Consider the following 20517-nt stretch of genomic DNA (forward strand, 5'->3'; position numbering starts at 1 on the left):
AGAGACCTACATAACATGGCATTTTAAAGACTGGGGATATTGCAATTTTCTTAGATTTTATGGATAATGGAAAATTAATTTTGGCATTTACATCCTATGGGCATATGATACTAGTTATTGCTTTATATGGTACTACTTTATACAGATCTCAATTCATATGCTGTGAGTAACACATGTGCCTGTTTTTTTTTTAAAAAAAAAAATGCTTCTTAATTTACATGTGTTTTAGTGAACTACCCATGGAACCTTCCAGTTTTTCAGGGTGTGGGGATCTATCCTAAATGCCAGGCAGAGGATAGACATGCTGATATAGAACTTTTAGAGGAATTGATTGCTGTGATTTGTTTCTTCTCGAGATTCTGTTTGACAAGCTCATACACACTGATAGTCACTGCATGTCATGATTCAAGAAGATCCATTTTTGTCTTCCTTTTCTTTAGTTTACAAAAGGGATTGGCTTTTGATGAGCCTAGAACTGCAGTACTGAGATTTAGTTCATGTTGGCTAAACATGAACTAGTTCATAAACTTTAGTTCCTGGCAGACATTCCACATCTCTTCTGTGTTCCACCTCCTCGTTCCTTTAAAAAGCAGAATTGATTGACAAAGTTGAACAATTACGAACAATTATGTCAAACAAGCAACTTCTGCTCTGGTTCAAAGAGGAATTTAGAAGTTCCTTTGAGACTATTTATGGTATCTTTGAACTTTGTAATTATGGAATATCCAGATTCAAAGCAGAAATGTGTCACTTAGGTAACTGTAAAGATAGATTGTTCTTTCTCATGCAACATCAGAAATGAAGTACCTTGTTACTGAGATGACTTTAATGTTCGTACTGGTTTTGGGGGAGCCTAGGCAGTTTGGATGCTCACCTTACTAGATCTGGATGGAGGTGGGTGGTCCTTGGACTTCCCACAGGTCAGGGAACCCTGATTGTTCTTCGAGCTGATGAGGGAGGGGGACTTGATCAGGGGAGGGGGAGGGAAATGGGAGGCGGTGGCGGGGACGAGGCAGAAATCTTTAATAAATAAATAAAATAAATAAAAAAAAATAATGTTCGTATAAAATATAAATGGATTAAGTCTGAATGACAATTTTGTTTTATCCAAAGGGACAAATTTATATAGGAAAGCCATTAAGAATGAATTACAGAAACTTAGAACATTATATTCTATTGATTGTAACTTGGTTGCTCTCATTTGATACAACCCATTTTTGGCTTGCTTGGTTAATCTTCTGTTGTACTGAGGATGTTAGGGAAAAAAAAAAACACTGCACTCCCTGAGTAATGACTACGTTATTTAAAAATAGTGATTTTAAAGTGAATAATCACTATGAAATATGCTAGCAATAAAAATGTTTAAGACTAATTTAACTGTAATTTGCACCATTTCATGTGCATTGCAAATATGCATGAAGATCATCATTTCAGATGTGAGGTTTAAAGTGCTTATTAGGTACTTTCAATACTTATTAATTTTACTAATTGTAATTATTATTTCTATGAATATTTTACCATTTAAGTTAAATTTTAGATATTTTAGGGTCATGTTTAATATTGTATACAATTTGTACTTTAAGCACTAGAAATTATGACTATATGAATGGTATTCTCATGTGGGATGTATTGCAGTCTCTTTTTACATAACGGTGCCCACCATCTGGGCCATGGATCCACGTAAGACCACAGAAAAAAACTTTAAAAAAGAAGGGCTTCTAGAGTCACAAAAATGGGAGCCAAGCACAGCTTCTTGGTAGCCACATTTTTTTTTTCAGGTTGGCTCTGTTTGATGGTGGTGAGTAGAGACATGACTCCTTTAAGAGAAGGCTTGCTGACCCAACATTAGTCAACATTACCTGTGTGACTTCTTTAAGAGACAGCTTCCTAATTTGTACAGGCAACATGAACAGTTCTGGCTCTTTCAGGAGGCAAAAAAATGGGGTTTGAGGACAGCATGCTGCATATTACTTGGTGATAACATGGGACAACTGCTTCCCAGAATTGAGGTAGTAAGCATGACTTCCACCCAATGGCCCCAGAGCTTATTATTATTCTTGTCTAAGTGGTCAGGAAATGAATGGGTAGTTTCTACTTACAGTGTTCAACTTATTAGAACACTTTATTCTGTAAGAGTCTATCTCTAGGATATGGAGGATATCAGAAAAAACAATACTTATTTAGTATTTGTTTTCTTAGACATCTATGAGGTTTTTGAAATGAAATGAAAGAAGGAAAAATTGGTGATAGGTTGATAATTCATCCCTCTTACACACTTGAGAATGACGACTGCAAAAATTTTCTAGCAAAAAAATTACAGTGTGTAACTACATTATCCAATAAATATAAAATCTGAAATGCTTCAAAGTGTGAACTTTTGTATTAACATAACACAAAAATGAAATACCTTACACTTTCAAATGCATAGCAAGAAACGTGTAGATTATCTAAATGACTTTAGAATACTGACTTCCTATGAAGCCCAATGTTCTTCGTCTTAGAAAGAGACCTATTGTTGTTATGCCTAACTGTGCCTTGAAATTGCCGAATCTGAAACCCAAACACCCTAGTACAAACCACGCTGAATAATGTAGTTTCACAGGATCATTATTTTTAACCTTACATTTGCTTACATTTTGTCAGCTTGAGTTCAGTGCTATGACTTCCTTATAAATTCACAACTATGTATTTTTTGCTAGAGCTGATTAGTCCTTTCAATTTCATAGTTTACTGTATGCTTGGTAAATCTTAATCTGAGAAAGAAAGGAATGGCACAGGTGATTTCTTACATCTTTTAAATTAAAAAACAATCAAAATGATCAAGACTGACCTATCTGTCGGCAATAACACTGAATAAGGAATCTGCAAGTGATGAATATGTTCTCAGAATCAGCCCTGATACAGTCTTTGGAATTAACTGCAGAAAGATATTCTGGTGTTTACCACAGATAGGTACTCCTGTTTTAACCAGTCTTTTTGTTGTTGTTGTTGTTGTTGTTTGTTTGTTTGTTTTTTCACTTAGAGCTTTATTGTTTTTAAATTAAATTTATTATTTGATAGTTTTATAATGCACATAACACACAGTGGTCACACTTACACCCCCATCCTTTTTGGTTTTATTTTTGAGACAAGGTCTCTCTGTGTATCCCTGGCTGTCCTGAACTCACAGGTATCTGCCTGCCTCTTCCCCTAGGATTAAAGGAGTGCACCACCCACACCGACCCCTATCCTTTCTTACCTCCCTCCCTTCCCCCAGAGAACCCTTTCCGAGACCCTTCCCACTTTCATGGCTTCATTTTGTGACCCACTGAGATTACAACCTTTGTGGGCATAGAACCACACAGACCCCCAAGAATATGGGATGGAAATCAGAAACACTAGTGAAATCATCTAGGTATTGAATGTGTAAACTATACCACTGTGCCTCTCTACTTCTTTATGCTATGTACCCACTTCTCCCAATGTTCAGTAACAACTTCATCTGAGACATAGATGTCCTCAGCCCATTGTGGGAAATAACACTGTAATTAATCTTAGGGATTCCATAGTCACTAATTCTCTTAGAAAAACAGGAACTTTTAAGATGGCTTAATGCATTTCTGTTGTGAAGGTAGATAAATAGGAATAGATACAATTCAAAATATTGAGGGAAACCTGCAATTTTTTCTGTTGACACAAGGTTTATTTAATCAACACCAAAGTTTCAATTTATACTCTATTTCTGCTCCTTTATCTACATTTGATGCTGCTGACCATGCATTGAAGGAGCCTCTATAGGAACTGAATTGGACATAGTATTTGAATCTAGCCTCATTTAGTTCACTAATAAGCCATGTAATCTGGAGTAATTTATCTTTGAGGTTTGAGTTATTCTGTACATAAATAAATTCATTAAAATTCATACAGCTTTTATCATTTTTAAAATGGTAATGATATCTATTCACTTGTTCCTGCACTCATTTATTACTGTTAAGGGTAATTACAAGTACTTTCTTGCTATTTCTAGTTACTATTTTTCTCACATAAACTAAGCATTTTCCTTGGCTACTTTAAGACCACTTTGAAGTAAGAGATGTTTGTGTTTTTGAGATGAAACTGCAGTATAACTATATAAAATTAAGTAAAAAAAATCAAAGTAGAAATTATAGAACAAATGTCATAAAGCAATCAATAAGCCATCACCTCAGGAACTGTCCCAGCTGACTACATAGGTCACCTTTAACTTTAGAATTTCTCAGGTAAGCTGATTAAATAAAGTGATATCTTAAAAAGATTACTTCTCATATGGGATGATCTTAGCTTCATATGGGGTGACCAGTCCTGTAAAATCCTGACCCTATCATCAGCAGGGCTAGTGAAATATCAAATCCAGCATTTCTTCTTAGATTACATCCTCTTGCCGCTCACATTGCATTAGTCAGTTCTGCAGTCTCCCCAGCTTCTGCATCACAGCCACCTCTTCCTTTCCATCCTGGCTCTGCGTCATTTCCATGATTCGACCATACAAGTACATACCTAAAAATTCCCTCCACCATTGCCTCTTACCGATCAAACTTCCACAAGGTGCCCAGACTCTGTGAAACCTGTTTCCTCCATGCCTCAGAGCTAGATGTGGCTACTCATGGAGTATGTCAGTTATATTTATTAGCAAAAAAATAATATTGTGGTAATATATGCTACTTTCTTATGAAGTACAAAAAAACCATTATTCAGTCTGCCAATCACAGATCATTACATTAGTTCAATTTCAATAGAAAAACAGACAGAATAATGCCCACACTTATCATCTTATAATCTAGCATACCACTGCCTATATTGTCTTTCTTTTGTTTTCTTCATCTAGCTCGCATAGTGCCTTACATCTGACTATGAATTCTCATCACCATTCTTATATTCAGATCTGTGCATTGACTGTGCAATTTCTCCAGCACCCATCTCTCATATTCAATTGTTCTTCAACACGTCATCATTTCCTTAATGATAAAGACTTCCTTAAGGTCATCAGCATTGTAAAAAAAAAAATTTCATCACTGGGTTTTCATCCTCTACTATTTCTCTGGCCCTTCCAATAGAAGCTGTTCTTAGTGGCCATTCTCTCTATACTCATTATCACTGACTGAAATCTCCCCCATTCTACAGACATCTCTTTCAGCCATAGCTTATCTCTGCTTTGACTATGAGGCACTAGTATTGGTCCTCACTGAAAAGATTTTACTATATTAACATGTACTTAACTAGTACTACATTCTAATGACCACAATCCTTTATAACATATATTTCTATAAGTTCTCAATGAATATTTTTCTCTCTAATACTAGATAATAGTTCTTATGTATCTTTAACTTCTTCCTTTTGTTTTGCTCAATATGCCAGCTTTCTTTCTGTTACTTTTATAGAATACTGGCCAAAAAGGGCTTATGTCCCCATAAAGTCTATCAGGAGATGAATCCAAGGCAGGAACTCACAGCAAGAACCAGGAGACAGATACTGAAGCAGAGACCAGGGAGGGAGATTGATTACTGGCTTCTATCCCCTCACTTGCTCAGCTGTCTTTTCCTATGCAGCCCAGAACCACCCTCTCAGGGATTTTGCTGCCCACATTGACCCACCCATATCAATAAGTAATCAAGAAAATGCTCTTATGCACATGATCACAAACCAATCTGAGGGAGACATTTTCTGAATTCCCCTCTTTCCAGATTACTCAAATTTGTATTAAGTTGAAAAAAAATAAACAAAGAACATGACACCCAATATTTTTTCTTAGTATGCCCTAGGTTAGGTTTGACATTTTTGTATATGTACATTCTGTTTCTAGATGAGATGATTTAATCAACGAATTTAAACATTATTCCTACCTCAAAGAGTTCTCAGTAATATTTATTGTACTCCTTTCTGTGAGTTAAAGTGAAATAGTGCTACATTTTAGTGACCACATACCATATGTATATTCCGTCCTATCAAACTCAAATGTTCAACACATATGAAACATCTCTTGGATACATGTGAGCCCCTCAGCAACAATATATGAAATTCAGAATTCTTGAATCTTACTTCCATATCAGCAATTTTTGATGTTTTTGCTTATTTTTCCTTCTGGTTGAATACTGAGTATGAAGTGCTGCTACCTAGTCTGTGGACTAAAGCCACTGATGAATCATTCTCTCCCTGTTCCTTCCTCCTCCACATCACCAAGTCAACTAAGGAAACTGCTTCCTGTCCAACTTCACTGTTCCTTTCTACCAACCATTTGCTAATAGTTTCTGCAGAAACAAAAATAATCTTTTAAATGGTGCAACTAAATTCACCAGGCCCCTTCCAGCAAATCTTATTCACACACACACACACACACACACACACACACACACACACACACAAACACACACACACACACGCACACACACATGCGCGCACACACATGCACACACACACGCACACACACATGCACACACACATGCACACACATGCACACACACATGCACACACACGCACACACACATGCGCACACACATGCACACACGTGCACACACACATGCACACACACACATGCACACACACATACACACACATGCACACACACACATGCACACACACACTCACACACACACATGCGCACACACACATGCACACACGCACATGCACACATGCAACTTTTAAATGGTTTATTATTTCAATTAAATAAGAGCAAAGTAAACATTTTAATTGATAAACTTTCCAGCACACATAATCATATACATCTGAAAATCTCTCTCATGCCTCATTTTATCATCTGTCCTCCTTTTTTCCTCTTAAATTCTTCATTCTTTTCTTCTAAAACAAACACTTCAGAATCGTTCTTTAATTCTCTATCTCTATACAGAATCTTCTCCTCTCCCCTGATCTACATGTCTGCTTTTAATTCCTATGTAAGAGAATACCTGTGGATAAATAGCCATACAACCATCCAATAAAACCAAGAAAAACAATCACAATCTAGTGACCAACTGCCCTCCACCCTTCTTCTTTACGTCTAAAAGTATGCCGTAATTTAGTATACAAGCTCTTTGTGGCATCAACTTTACCTTTGGCTCCCTATTTCTAGAGTATAGAAAGAGGTTAATGTTCATAACATAGACAGATAAAGGGATCACTTGCATAAAAAAATGTACACAATTAAGAAATCAAGAGTGATGTGCCAATCAAGTACCAACAGAACTAGGGAAAAGGAAGCATTCCTTGAATCTGTTCCTTTATTTTAAATCACTTTGCTTTGTTTTGCTATTTCATTTTAATCCTAAGGCTTGAATTCAGGTCACACACATACACACAATCACAAACACACACACCAAAAGACATCTTGTTATATTATTATTTCTGAGACATACATTCCTATGCAACACAAGCTGTGCTCAAATTCAGGTCATCCAGAGTCAAGCACTGCATTGATGACATTACAGGAATATGCCATTGTACTCAAGTCAGAAGGTCACTTATAACCTAAGGTGACTAGGCAGAGACACAAAAGCCTAAAATTTCTATGGACTGTTCTATGGAAAACAGCTTTCATTGCAGTCTGAGAAAAGAGCACAACAGGCAGAAAGTGATAGATCAGTTTTCCTGTGACATAAGAACACATTTCCTTTATCCAGAAACACCACAGGACAAACCCAAGTTTTCCAAGGTGTTATGATACAATAGAGTTTTGGAATAGCAAGTGCCTTGATTTGTGTTTTTCAAGCCCTTTAGAATTTGAGGATATTATGTATGCTCTAAAAGAAAGGGAAAGTGAGTTGAAAAGAATGCTGGTCCAGTCCTCGCTTTACGAACTTTAAGTTCCCAGTTGAGTTTAATTTTAAATTTTTCCAAATAGCAATGATTCTAATCTATGACGCTTCAAATGATGTTCAACAGCATTCTGAATATAATCAGAAGCAATATGATACACAGTTTTAACGGAACTGTTATGAAATTGTTTTACAGGATTAGCCATCGCATTATCCCATAGTGGATGTCTACAGGGTGGAAAAATGACTAAACCAGCGTTTTCTTAATCCAAAACACTGCCAGCCCTATTACCAGAGGAAGAAATGACACATCCTTAGACCAAAACCAAAGCCCCAAACACCCTGGGGAATCACACAGCAGGTTCGTGATTAACAGCCAAAGAACCTGGAGCCTGATGTCCACAGGTAAAAGAAATAAACATGGCCACTGAAGGTAGGCAAAATCAAAGACACAGCTGTTTCCTTCATCTTTCAAGCATTTGTGTTTTTCAGCCTCCGTCCTGGACCCTGCAACCGCAACGATGTTGATGCCCAAGAAGAACCACATTGCCATCTATGAGCTCCTTTTTAAGGAAGGAGTGATGGTTGCCAAGGATGTCCATACGCCCAAACCCCCAGCTGGCAGACAGGAAGGTGCCCATCCTTCATGGCATGAAGGCCATGCAGTCTCTCAAATCTCTCAAGGCTATGTGAAGGAGCAGTTTGCCTGGAGACACTTCTATTGGTACCTTACTAATGAGGGCAACCAGTATCTCCTCGATTATCTCCACCTACCTCCGGAGATCGTGCCTGCCACCCTGGGCCTTAGCAGTCCCGAAACGGGCAGGACTTGGCCAGAGGGTGAGTGCCCAGCAAGATTCACAATGGGGAAGAGGACAGACACCTACAGAAGGAGTGCTGTGCCCCCTGATGCAGCACCGAGTTCCAGTTTAGAGGAGGCTTTGGTCGTGGATTTGGTCATCCACCACAGTGAGCTTGAAGACTGTTTGTTGTTTTGAATAAATTTTAAAGAAAAAAAAAGCATTTTCTTTGTTTTGTCCAGGTTACTGTATGGGGCTTTCCCACTAAGTTTGTTGAGCCACATAAACCCACCCACTCAGATCTATGATTTCCTAATTTTCTGGAATGGTGAGATTTGCCAAGTGTCATAGCATAGAATTGTTTAAAAAATGCAATGAGTATCCATATTACCCAGGGAATCAAAGGTTATTCATCTAGTTAAAAAATCTCAATGAGTAAATGATACTAGCTTCCATATTGAGAAATATTCTACAATACTGCTTCAATAATCCTCGCAGGGTGATTCCCTGATGGCTGCTTCTCTGAATGTTGGCACGTGTAGATGTCAACATTACATTTATAACATACAAATTGTATGTGCTTACTCACATGACTCTTCTTTTCAGACTAGCAAAAATGGCAGTTCGTGGCCTGCTAAGGAAAGGAGGTATAGATAACAAGAATGGGATGGTATTTCAGGTATAATGATGATATGAGAACATGGTAGGGATTATTGGAATATGTTGAAACAGTGAGAAAGTCTCTTCCTAAATATTGTGTGCAGTGAGTCCCTTCTATAGGCACAAAAAGCATGATATTGGAAATAGCTAGAGTCACACAGTGAAGAATTCCAGCTGTGTTCATCAGAGTATGAGTTATTGTCCCGGTCATTTCAAAGTGTTATTCAATCCAAAGATGGGAATCCACAGCCTTGAAGAGTTTATGAAGGGAGGATACATAAGATACCTGCTTTCCAGCAGTTACCAAATATTAATCCTCATCCTTAGTAAGCCTTTACCAAAACAGTAACTTAGCATATAGATAGTTTCTAAGTGACCTGCCACTTATCTGAGAATAGGTTGAGAAAAAAAAATAAATAACACAGCCACTGAAATCTGCCTCAAACCTAAAACCTCCCTTCTATTAATTCTTTTCTTTGGCAGACACAGAAATGAAAGACGGATGGAAGAAAGGCAATGAGGACGGTGAGGTATGAGAAACAAAGAGTGATCCAGGGCTTGGCCACAGCCTCCCTCATTTCCTGGGCATTGTTATCCAAGAAGGCAGGTGGAGTGGTACAAGCAAAGACAAGATTATCTCAGACAATGAGCAGCAGAGCATTGGAGTTAATCTGTGTGTGATAGATCAATAGCCTGATCCATAAGATACAGAAGTGGCCAAATCAAATGACTTTCTGTTTGCTTTGCTATTTAGGCTTTGAAGCTCTATTTTTAAATTTTCACTTTGTCTCTCTTCTTAAAGATGTTCCTGCAAATAAAAGACCACACATTCCAGCCTGGGATAAATACCCATGGGTCTCATAAAGGCAAGTCAGAGGTAATTTGTATCTTGACTTTTTTAGACACAAAGGCACAGTTTGAGATAGACTGAGTTCTACAGCACTTGCTAAGTATCAAATAAGACCTGATCTTTTTCTATAGTCTTTGGAGAAGTACTTGGTTTTATAAAAAATTTTATTTTAACTTCTATACTAATCCATATTCAGGCTCCAGCCCTGAAAAGAAAGGCATTTATATCCTTCATTCAGGCTCTGACTAGCCTTAAAATTTATCCGGAATACAAAAATATATTTGAACAGTGTCCAATCCCATACAAAAGGAACCCAAGTGAGAAAACAAAGTGTCATTCACTTTATGTGTCCCTGAGTATCTAACTCTACATTTGGCATCCATCTTTACTTTCTTTGTACTGATAATAGCCCAGTCAAAGACATCTGATGCATAACTGTCTGTTGACATTCCTGGAATTCAAATCAGGAAGATGTTAGAAACTGAGATGGAAGAAACCATAAGGTTTGCATTTTTGTCCTGACACAATCCTTTATGTATGAGATAATAACTGTGTCCTATCAAGAGGTGCCCATACCAGAAGACCAATAGCTGTACAGAAAGGCTCCCTTGCTTTGAAATTGAGGAGGGAGCAGGGGGCGGGGAGTTCTAGGGTCATATCTACGCTCCAAAATGCCTGCTGGGGAATTTTTTATCTGCTGAGTCAGTGAATTAGGAAGTTTGTTACAACCTCTGTGAGTCCAGCAGGATGATAGTGAATGTCTTCAAGAACAGACTTAGTTGGCACTTATACCATTCCAATTAATCTGTAGGTGAAAACACCTAGGTATTTTACCAAAACATGAAGAACATAGAATTTAGTAGTATTTTCTCTCTCAAATATTAACCAGGACAATAGCTGTCCAAGAATATTCTCAACAGAAACTAGATCTAGCAGAAACTGTGAGAAATGCTATCTAGGCCTTGCTAATCACCTTCTGAAACTCTGGGAAGGGAGCCAGTTACCTTAATGTCAACAAGAATGCTCTCAATATTTTAATACATGGGCTGTAGAGGTGGCTCAGCAGTTAAAAGCATTGATTGTTCTTTCAGAGGACCAAAGTTCCAGTTCTAGCTCACAGCTATTGTTAACTCAACTCTTAAGGGAACTAACATCTTCTGGCCTCCATGGCTACCATGTGCACACGCATTATACACACTCATATTCAGGGAAAACTTTCATCCATGCAAAAATAATAAAATAAATTTTATAAAGTCTAAAACATTCATAAGTAGAAAAGAGGAAGGCTACCATGTGGTACTATTGAATCAAAAGAATTATGCTTCTTTTCATTTTGAAATATCCTGTCATTCCTGTCCATTTGATTTAGTAGGCTTTGATGCTCCACATCAGATATTGCCTTTGGTCTTGCCCCTTTCAAGAGGTCATGCCAATGAGAGATGATGTTTTTATTCATAGCTCAATACTTTAGACTCAGTAAAAGTTTACAGAAATTGTGTGTTGCATTGTCTAAGATATACTATCTCAACATAAGCTATTTCATTACCACAAGAAAAATTTATTTAGAGTGAATCAGGGTGACAGGAAGAAAACTAGACATTATAATAGTGAAACAGACATGTAGTATATCTCTGGCATTTAGATTTTAGGAAAGAAGTAAACAAAGAAGCAAAATATGTACATAAAATATTTTCTAAATTTATCAAATCTTAAGAAAAACAAATAAGACAAAAATATGAAGACTTGATCACCTAAGGAAATACCTTTATATCAATTCCAAGACATGTTTTATACCCAGCCCTTCTGTCCCAGACTACAGACATTTAATATATAAGATCTTGGATTTCAAACAATCAATTATAGTCAACAATATAGGGATAAGTCTGAGTTATTTCTATCCAAAAATGGAAACCAACAAATGAGTTAGATTCACATGTAAGCAAATCTTCTTAGAGCTTTTAGATCTCATTTTCTTTTTAACAACTATTTTATGAGTTCACTAATCCTACCTTTCCAGATTAGAAGTGAAATGTCTAAAATGCCAAATGTATCCGTAATTTTATTTCTTCATTAAACATTTATTTAAAGTATTAAAGATTAGCACTAGATAATTAAGTCACATCTTAATGGGGAGATAAACTATAAAACTAGAAAATGTTTAAGATGAATACATTTTTAAATAGAGACTTGTTAAATGGACTAAAAGAAGGTTAAATGCTATGGGCAAGCATGGAATGTAGACAGGAAGGACCCTAGTATAGCTTGCCACAGACCTGTAGGGTAGCCAGAAAAAGCTTCCTGGATGAAAAACAGGTTTTAGGTTTATTACAGTGAGTATGAACTACTAGCAAAATTTTATACATATGTCTGTAAAATTTTGAGCCTGTGTTTCTTAGTAAGTATACCCTTGAGTGTGAATGCATGTGGGGGCCAAAGGGCAACACGGGGTGTCATGCCAGGTACTCTCCACATTATTTTTATTTCTTCGAAGAAATTGTAGAACACCAATTCAATTAGACTGGCTAGTCAGCAAGCTCCAATGACCTTTGTTTTGGGGAGACATTTTTCCTCCCAAGTGCTATGATTAGAGGACACCATGCTATGAAATGAAAAGAGGGGATGCAGAAGTAATACTAATGTAGAGGGAAAATTCAAGAGGCAAAAATTAACAAAGATGTCCTCTGGGGAGTGATAGCTATGAGGACCTACGTGATACATGAGACGTTAATAGGGTGATGTGCAAGGATGAGCCTAGGTGAGTGGCACATATAGCAGGCCTTTGGGGCCACATTGTAATCTGGATTGTCTTAGTATACATCAATTTTTTCTGGTACCTTCATGAACTATGGTGTTTTATAAAACAAATAAGGAAGAAGGACTAAGCAAGATTTCATACCTTACTTAAAATCTGCTTGAGGATTCCTTATAGATGGGGCGTTGCTTCACTTTCAGGTGGTAAGCTTTCCCTCATTTTGTTTCCTTATCTTTCTGTAATTTTTACATATTCATTACTAATATTGTCACAGTAATGAAGAAAGTATCTGCATTTGATTGATATAGACAGTGTTTGAAAGTCATCTTAATTAGAAAAAATATCTTGAATAATCCTTAAGTACATCAAGGCATGCATTTCATAAGCAATTGTTAAGTATTTTATATATTAAAGGAAAGAAGTTAATTAAAAATATTTGCGGTGTTTAATGTCACTCAGGACAATAGGGAGAAAAGAATTGCAACCTCTGATACACCTCCTATCCCTGTAGTCCGTTCAGAGGTCAGAATTATTGCAGGCAAAATTACACAGCCCTGAAAGTTCATTCCCATAGCCTCAGCTACCTGTTCTTACTATTTTCCTCCTCTTCCTTTTTTCCTCTTTGATTTTTACTCTTAGTTGGCTATGTGATCCCAGTCTGCTAATGATACCAGGGGCCTGGTAGTTGATAAAGGCTTAAAGTCTTTGCTCTTGGGGGTATTTGCAATTCAAGGAAGTTCTGGGAAACCTAAGCACAATCTAAGGTTGAATGTACAAGATTTAATCTAAGGCACTGGTGATATTGGTGAAGAGATCTGAAAACAGGATAAAGTTTGGCAAGCTCCAAAGACAGAGTTGGAAAATCTCTTGTTTCTCAGACTGTTACAAATACTGTTCAGGGAAACTGACCCTAAACATGCTCGAGGACACCTTTCAATTGACATACATAGAGTTTGTATAAATGGAACCTTCCGTCTTCAGAGTTGTCTTTTAAGAAACTCTTATTGGGCTGGACAGAAAACTTCATGGGTAAAGTGCTTGCCATACAAGTGTGATGAACTTAGTTTGAATTCCCAGAGCCAACTTAAAAGTAAGACATCACAACCCAAGGGCCTGAAATACTACTGTGCTCTTCCCAAGAGATGAGAGAATGAGTCAGAAGAATCTCCAGATGTTCCAAGGTCAGATAGCCTCCTAAGGAAACAGTGACTAGGAGATCTTTTTGCTTTGTTTTTTTGTTTAATAGATACCATGCTTTGACATAATAACACATCAATTTAAATACAATCACATAAAACATGGTGGAAAAAAGAGAAATTTTGCTTCATAAATAGAAAAATGCACAATAAAATTTGCCAAGGAAAACAAAAATAAGCCATTTGGAAAATAAATACAGTCCATGCCAAAACAATATAAAATGAAGCCAGGAGTACTCAAACAGCAAAGGTTTCTTTGTCCAGTATTGTCTCCCTTTTCAAGAGGTTCCTTATGTTGGGGAGTCAAATTCAAGGATTGCTGAGTTGTTCTGACTTGGCTCCTTTGGTATCTGTTTTCTCACCACTACTGTCTTTGGATCTGTCTTCTTCCTTATCAGTCTTTTTGTCCTCTGTCTTCTTCTTGTCCTCTTCAATCCTAGCTTTCTTTGCTCCTTTCTTGCAATTGACAACATTTCTATAAACTCCTTTGGCTTCATACTCAGAATCAGATAATTCTCCATCGCATGCTATCTACTTGTCTGATGCACAATAGAAATCCTCTTTCTGGGTCTTCCATCCTCATCCCCAATTTCTTCATTAACAGCATCTTCTGGAACAATGTGCATCCGAACACCAGGTGCATGTGGAAACATTCAAAAATTTTCAAATAAATGCTGTTTTATCTTTTCCATATATTCTGAAGTGTTCTGATTTGTCATGTTTGATGGACTAATATGCAGTTTGAAATCCAGTCCAAAATATTCAAAGTAATCATTCTATGAGTTGTGAAGTTAAAGCAACAACAAACTGATATGGCTGTCAACTGGGCTGGAGGATTACAGCATGCCAAAAAGTCAGAAGCATCAGGATTCTGCTATGTTAATGACACTGTGCTTGCCATACTCAAATACTAAAATATCATCAGAGAGTCTTGTATATTGACATAGACATCCATCATGGTGACGGTGTTGAGGAAACTTTTTATACAACAGATCACGTGATGACGATTACATTCCATAAGTATGGGGGATACTTTCCTGAAACAGGAGACTTGAGGGATATTGGTGCTGGAAAAGGAAAATACTATGCTGTCAATTTTCCCATGAGAGATGGTATAAATGATGAGTCATATGGACAGATTTATAAGCCTATAATCTCAAAAGTGATGGAGATATGTCAGCCTAGTGCTGCGGTGCTGTCGTGTGGTGCAGACTCTCTGTCTGGTGATAGGCTTGGCTGTTTCAATCTCACTGTCAAAGGTCATCCTAAATGTGTGGAAGTAGTAAAAACTCTTAACTTGCCATTGCTGATGTTTTGTGGAGGTGGCTACACAATCTGAAATGTTGCTTGATATTGGACATATGAGACTGCAGTTGCCCTTGACTGTGAAATTCCTGACTCGGAGATCTTATCTCAAGCATGGTTGAAGATGACAAATACCGGAAGTTCTCCTGTGCTTCCTCTTCTTCTAACGATGTGCTTTGCCACATGAGTGTTTCCTTCCTCTACACATAAAGGGAAAAAAAGAAATTAGTATAATGTTTTCTAATCAAAGAAAAAAATCACATTTCCTTTCTGTCAGAGATTTAGACTCACTTTATTATGGGCGGGACCAGAATGTTTTCAACAGAGCCGGGGATACTTTTCACTTGACTTAGGGAGCATCTGTCCCCTTAGCTGGGAGATGCTTGTGGAAGCTGTTGAAAGACGTTCATATGGGGAGTTGATGAGGCACCACCAGGAAATACTCACACAAAACACTCACAAAAGCCCCTCAAATCCTTGAGAATTCTCCTCGGCTTGTTTAAGTGTCATGTGGTACATGGGTACTTTCACTGGAGAATAGATGTCACTACTCAACTCTTATTGCATAGACCTGCCTCTGCCTCAGCTTATTCAGTATGAAATTGGTGGAGAATTTGGTGAAATGTTATCCAAAACTTTATTCTCCCTATCTAGAGATGTCACAAATAAAGAACTTATACAGTTCAAACAATTCTTTTTGTAAACGAAGATAAATGAAATATTTAGCTCTGCTGATTAGATATAATTCTCTAAGGTGTTTTCTCATCTTTTTAAGTAGTAATCATGCCTCAGAAATTCCTGTTTAAGCAAATTCTACTCTAAACCTAGACCAGAAGGAAGGAAGAAGGAATTTCTGCATCACCAAGCAAGGGCTAAGCTATAAAGTATGAAACGCTTTATCTCTAATTTACTCATCATCATGAAATAGCCTTCTGTTTGTTCCTTGAGTGAAACAAGGAGCAGACAAAACCTGGATGAAGGCACTGATACTCTTGACTGTTGTACAACACAAACTCTCATTTAATGATTTTTATATGACTATTATCAACCTTCTTTTCCATAGGCTGTCTCATTCAATCTCTTCCCAGTATATTCTCAATGGCCTAATTCCCCCTTAGGGGCAGGCTGAGATTTGTTTCATACTGCTTGCCAGTCCGTGAACGACTTTCCGTAGCTACTACTGCAGCCTTCCACACAATCTCTTAGGAGTCCTGATCAATCATGCAGGCCACAAGGGGAAGGTTCCAAAGACAGTATAAAAGAAACCCTGCTGTATTAGTGCTGTGTCAAGTACTAGCAGGTCAGATGTTGGCCATTTCAGCTGGCTGATTCCACAGTTGAAAGAAGTACAACATGGCCAGTGTACTTTCTTTTTTAGCTAACGCCTACGTGTATTTTAGTTTTTGTGGCTGATGATATTATGCTGCTTTGTGGGGCATAAAGCCTTCAAGTCCTTTTGTAGGCTTAGCTCTTAAACCTTCTGTTCTCCATAGTCTGCATAATTAAATCAAACTAAACTCATCGAAGGTCTCTGGAACAGATATTATCTCTATGCAGAAAGTTGTTTTTGCAGTCTACTCTGGTTTAAAATACAGCTTAAATATAATTTTTTTAACCCTGGCTTTGTCAGAATTATGTCTGTAGCAACCTACCAAGGTCCTAAAACTTCAACAATGACAGAAATACTACACATAAAAGAAATCAGGGATGGGCCAGTAGCACTCATTATTTTATTCCTAGATATTTCTTCACTTCAATCTGCTAGCAATAAGAGAAATACTTTTATACCTAGTTAATATTGATAAAAATTGTTAATGAATTAAATTAACCCAAATTAACATTTTCTAATTATCCTGATGTATAGAAAATAACACTTGTTTGGGACTAGGGGAGGAAATAATATTTCTGATAAATTTGGGAAAGACCAAGCCATTGGAAGAATCTTAGTCACTCTCTAGAACGGTGGTTCTCATCTTTTCTAATTCTAGGACCGTGCAATACACCACTCATATTGTGGTGGCCCCCATACATAAAATTATCGTCATTGTTACTTTATAACAGTAATTTGGTATGGTTGTGAATCAGAATGTAAGTATCTGATGTGCAGGATATCTGATACGCAACCCAAGTGACTAGTTCGTTAGATCTCTAAGGGAGTTTTGACCCACAGGTTGAGAACCACTGCTCTAGAAGATGTTGCAGAGAGATCAGAAGCAGAGGTCATCCCTGTTCTACTTCCACATTAGTTTTATTTAGAAAGAATAATTAACTGAGTTTTATAGACATTACTGCATTATATTTGCAATAGGTCTGTGCCTCTACTTATTTTACAAAACTCTATCAACTCTTCAGCCCTTCTCTTAAAATCTGCTCCTTCTCCATTATTCTGCCAACCGTTGTTGCTTTCTTGGCTCCCCATTTAGTCTCATTATCATGCATTCCTCAGCATTGTGAAAAATGAAAAGTGGAAAAATCACATATTTTTCAGCTGACTTAACACTGCATAAAGTGCTGAGATTATTAATTGAACATCTTGATTATAAATTAGGTGGAAATAATGTTGAAGAAGCAGCCCCTAGTCATATAGCATTATTATTAGGACTACACACTGAATGATTCAAATTCCAGTCGGGTAATAGTAAATATAGTTAATACCGATGAATGCGAGCTCATAGATTTTGGCTGAATATCAACCAAATCAAGCAAGCAATTACCTCCATCAATCTGAGGTTTATATCCTAAAAACTGCATTGCAGCTGAATCTTTTCCCCTGTAACCACTTGAGAACTATACGAAGAATTTAGAGCCAAACTGATAACTCTGTCCCTTCTGGAAGCACTTAATTCAAAATCACAACATTTTTTAAACCTCATTAAAATTCGCTCAACTAATTTCAAAGAGATGATCCTTCAAGATGAAGCTGGGTGGATGCTCACCTTAAAGAGATCTGTGAAAATTTATTCACCTTGAACTTTATAATTCATTGCCCTTATTTTAGCAAATGTTTATCCTGCTGAAGTTGAGGAAGCAACTTCATCTTCAGAGTCAAATTTATTAACATATCAACACTCAATTTTTAATTGCAAGTTATTTATATCTGTCTATTAAGCAAATATTGGAAGATCTCTACCTGCCAATACTTTGCACACTATTAACATGGGGTTAGTTGATGTTATAAGTCTTAGCACTACAATCGTTTACACAATAGATTCTGTAAGGATTATAGAAGATTTTAGTGTGAACCTATTTCCCTACAGTCCAATAGCACCACAGCTGTGTGCTCACTGTGCATCAACTTGTCCAGGCTACAGAAACGGTTATTTAAATAAGCATCAATCTACTGGGACTGTGAAAGACACATTGCAGATGAGATAAACATCTCCAATCAGTTTCCTAAGTAGACAAGCTTATCATTCTTTGTGTGGTAATATTTGTCCACCAAGTTGGAAGATCATATAAACTATACTAGTGTTTCTCTGAGAAGACATAACTTACAGACTAGATATCTGCTCCTGCTAAAGCTAAGCCTATCAACTTCCCTGAAAATTTGCAAAAAATATGATTTCTCTGTACCAAACTTTATACCATTAGGTCATTCATCTCTTATTTTTAACTCTGTGTGCTCATGTATACATGAAATATAAACCTAATTAATCTAATGAATAAAAATGAAGAGTCAGGAACCACGTCAAAGCTGGAAAATCAGAGATGCCGAGGCACAATCGTTTCCTGCCTCAATTTCTCCAACCCAAAGAGCAGACATCTTGTCTCAGTTCTGTCTTATTGCTTCCTGGCCTCTCTCTATTCTCCTCCAAACCTCTATTGTTAACTAGTGGCTAGCTCTGCCCTCTGACTCCAAGAAAACTTTATTTTTCAGAACACAAATAAAATATCACACAACATACATTATATGAACTTATTCATACATATATGCTGTGTAATTGTGTTCTACTGGTGCCATTTCTTCAGAAAATCCTGGTAAAAAGAGACTCCATCCTAATTCCTCCAATCCAATGACTTTCCTATTGTCATCATTACCTTCTTTATTTTTACTTGGAAGAGCAAAGTGTATACAGAGAACAACACACCTGCCACATTTTATGATCTGTGGGGCATGGAATAGTTTGGATTTAAAGAAGGCCATTATAGAATGCAGAAAGAAAAAAGGCTGAAAACAGAGGACAGAAGTAAGGACCAAATGATCCTTTGAGATGAGCAAAAGAGATGCATCTCCTTGGACTCTGAGGTCTGGTTCTATTTCCCTATCCTCTTGTTAGCTTGTCATTACCCAAGAAACCAACGTTACAATTCTGTGCTATATATTCCCCCATCCATGTGTGAAAAAAAGGACTGGAGACACTGATCTGGATTGGGTAAGCAGGGTGATGGATTCTGGATGAAGAGAAATATGGCCAGAGAGATTCAGTCGGTTAAAGATCCTGGACTTTACTGTTGACAGTGAAAAGTTGATGCAAAACACTGAAAAGCTTATCAATCTGATCAGTGGTATCAGCTGGCTTTTTTTTTAATCAAATGGAGGATGGAGAAACGTGACTGAGATAGAGTTAATGAAAGATACACATGATGGCATAGGAGCGTAGACATAAATGTATACATTTTCGTGGAAAGAAATGGAGTAAAATACTGTCCAAGTAGCAGAAACAACACTTAGTTGAAAAATACTCATTGAGTAATATTGAGAAAATATCTGAAGACACTGAGTAATATCCAAATTCTTGTCCTTTTCAGACCATTGTGTTTTAACTGTTATTACTACCACATTCTTGTTCTATGGGATAAGCAAACCCTGCAGAGCTAGCTGAAAGACTGACTATGCTTGAGATACTTCACACATTGCAATGGGTCCCAGGTAAACAGAACACTGCCCATTTTTTTTTCCATCTTCAGTTCTTCTGTATTGATATTCTTCACTTCAGACAGACATTTAATGTTCATTAAAGAGACATAAATAAGCTGATTCTTTATCCATCTACCAACTGGGTCAGTTCCACACTGAGTCATTTAATGTCTTAAGAACTGAAAATCTATCATGTCTTAATGACAACTTTTAAATGGTATTTTAAAACTAAAGGATTTATATCTCATTAAGAGATGACTGCAGTTCACTGGCATTAGATTTGAATCACCTAGTGAGAGCTGGGCTTTGCAGATGGGAAGGAGATAACTACCT

General features: G+C 37.1%; 1 protein-coding gene and 1 pseudogene across 1 annotated transcript; both read left to right on the forward strand.

The window, feature by feature from the left end:
- Nucleotides 1-8284: 8284 nt before the first annotated feature.
- Nucleotides 8285-8736, forward strand: LOC121441916 (annotated as a pseudogene).
- A 6201-nt stretch (nt 8737-14937) lies between these two features.
- Nucleotides 14938-15513, forward strand: LOC121441903 (histone deacetylase 2-like; the record flags this gene model as incomplete). The annotated part of the gene is given in 1 exon segment (XM_041643310.1): nt 14938-15513. A coding segment is annotated over 1 exon segment (576 nt), but the record flags the coding sequence as incomplete, so codon positions are not given.
- Nucleotides 15514-20517: the final 5004 nt, after the last annotated feature.

The sequence above is a fragment of the Microtus oregoni genome, unplaced genomic scaffold (genome assembly GCF_018167655.1).
Source record: "Microtus oregoni isolate MIOR12 unplaced genomic scaffold, Mior012 000083F_ref0000379, whole genome shotgun sequence".
Classification (NCBI taxonomy): Eukaryota; Metazoa; Chordata; class Mammalia; order Rodentia; family Cricetidae; genus Microtus; species Microtus oregoni.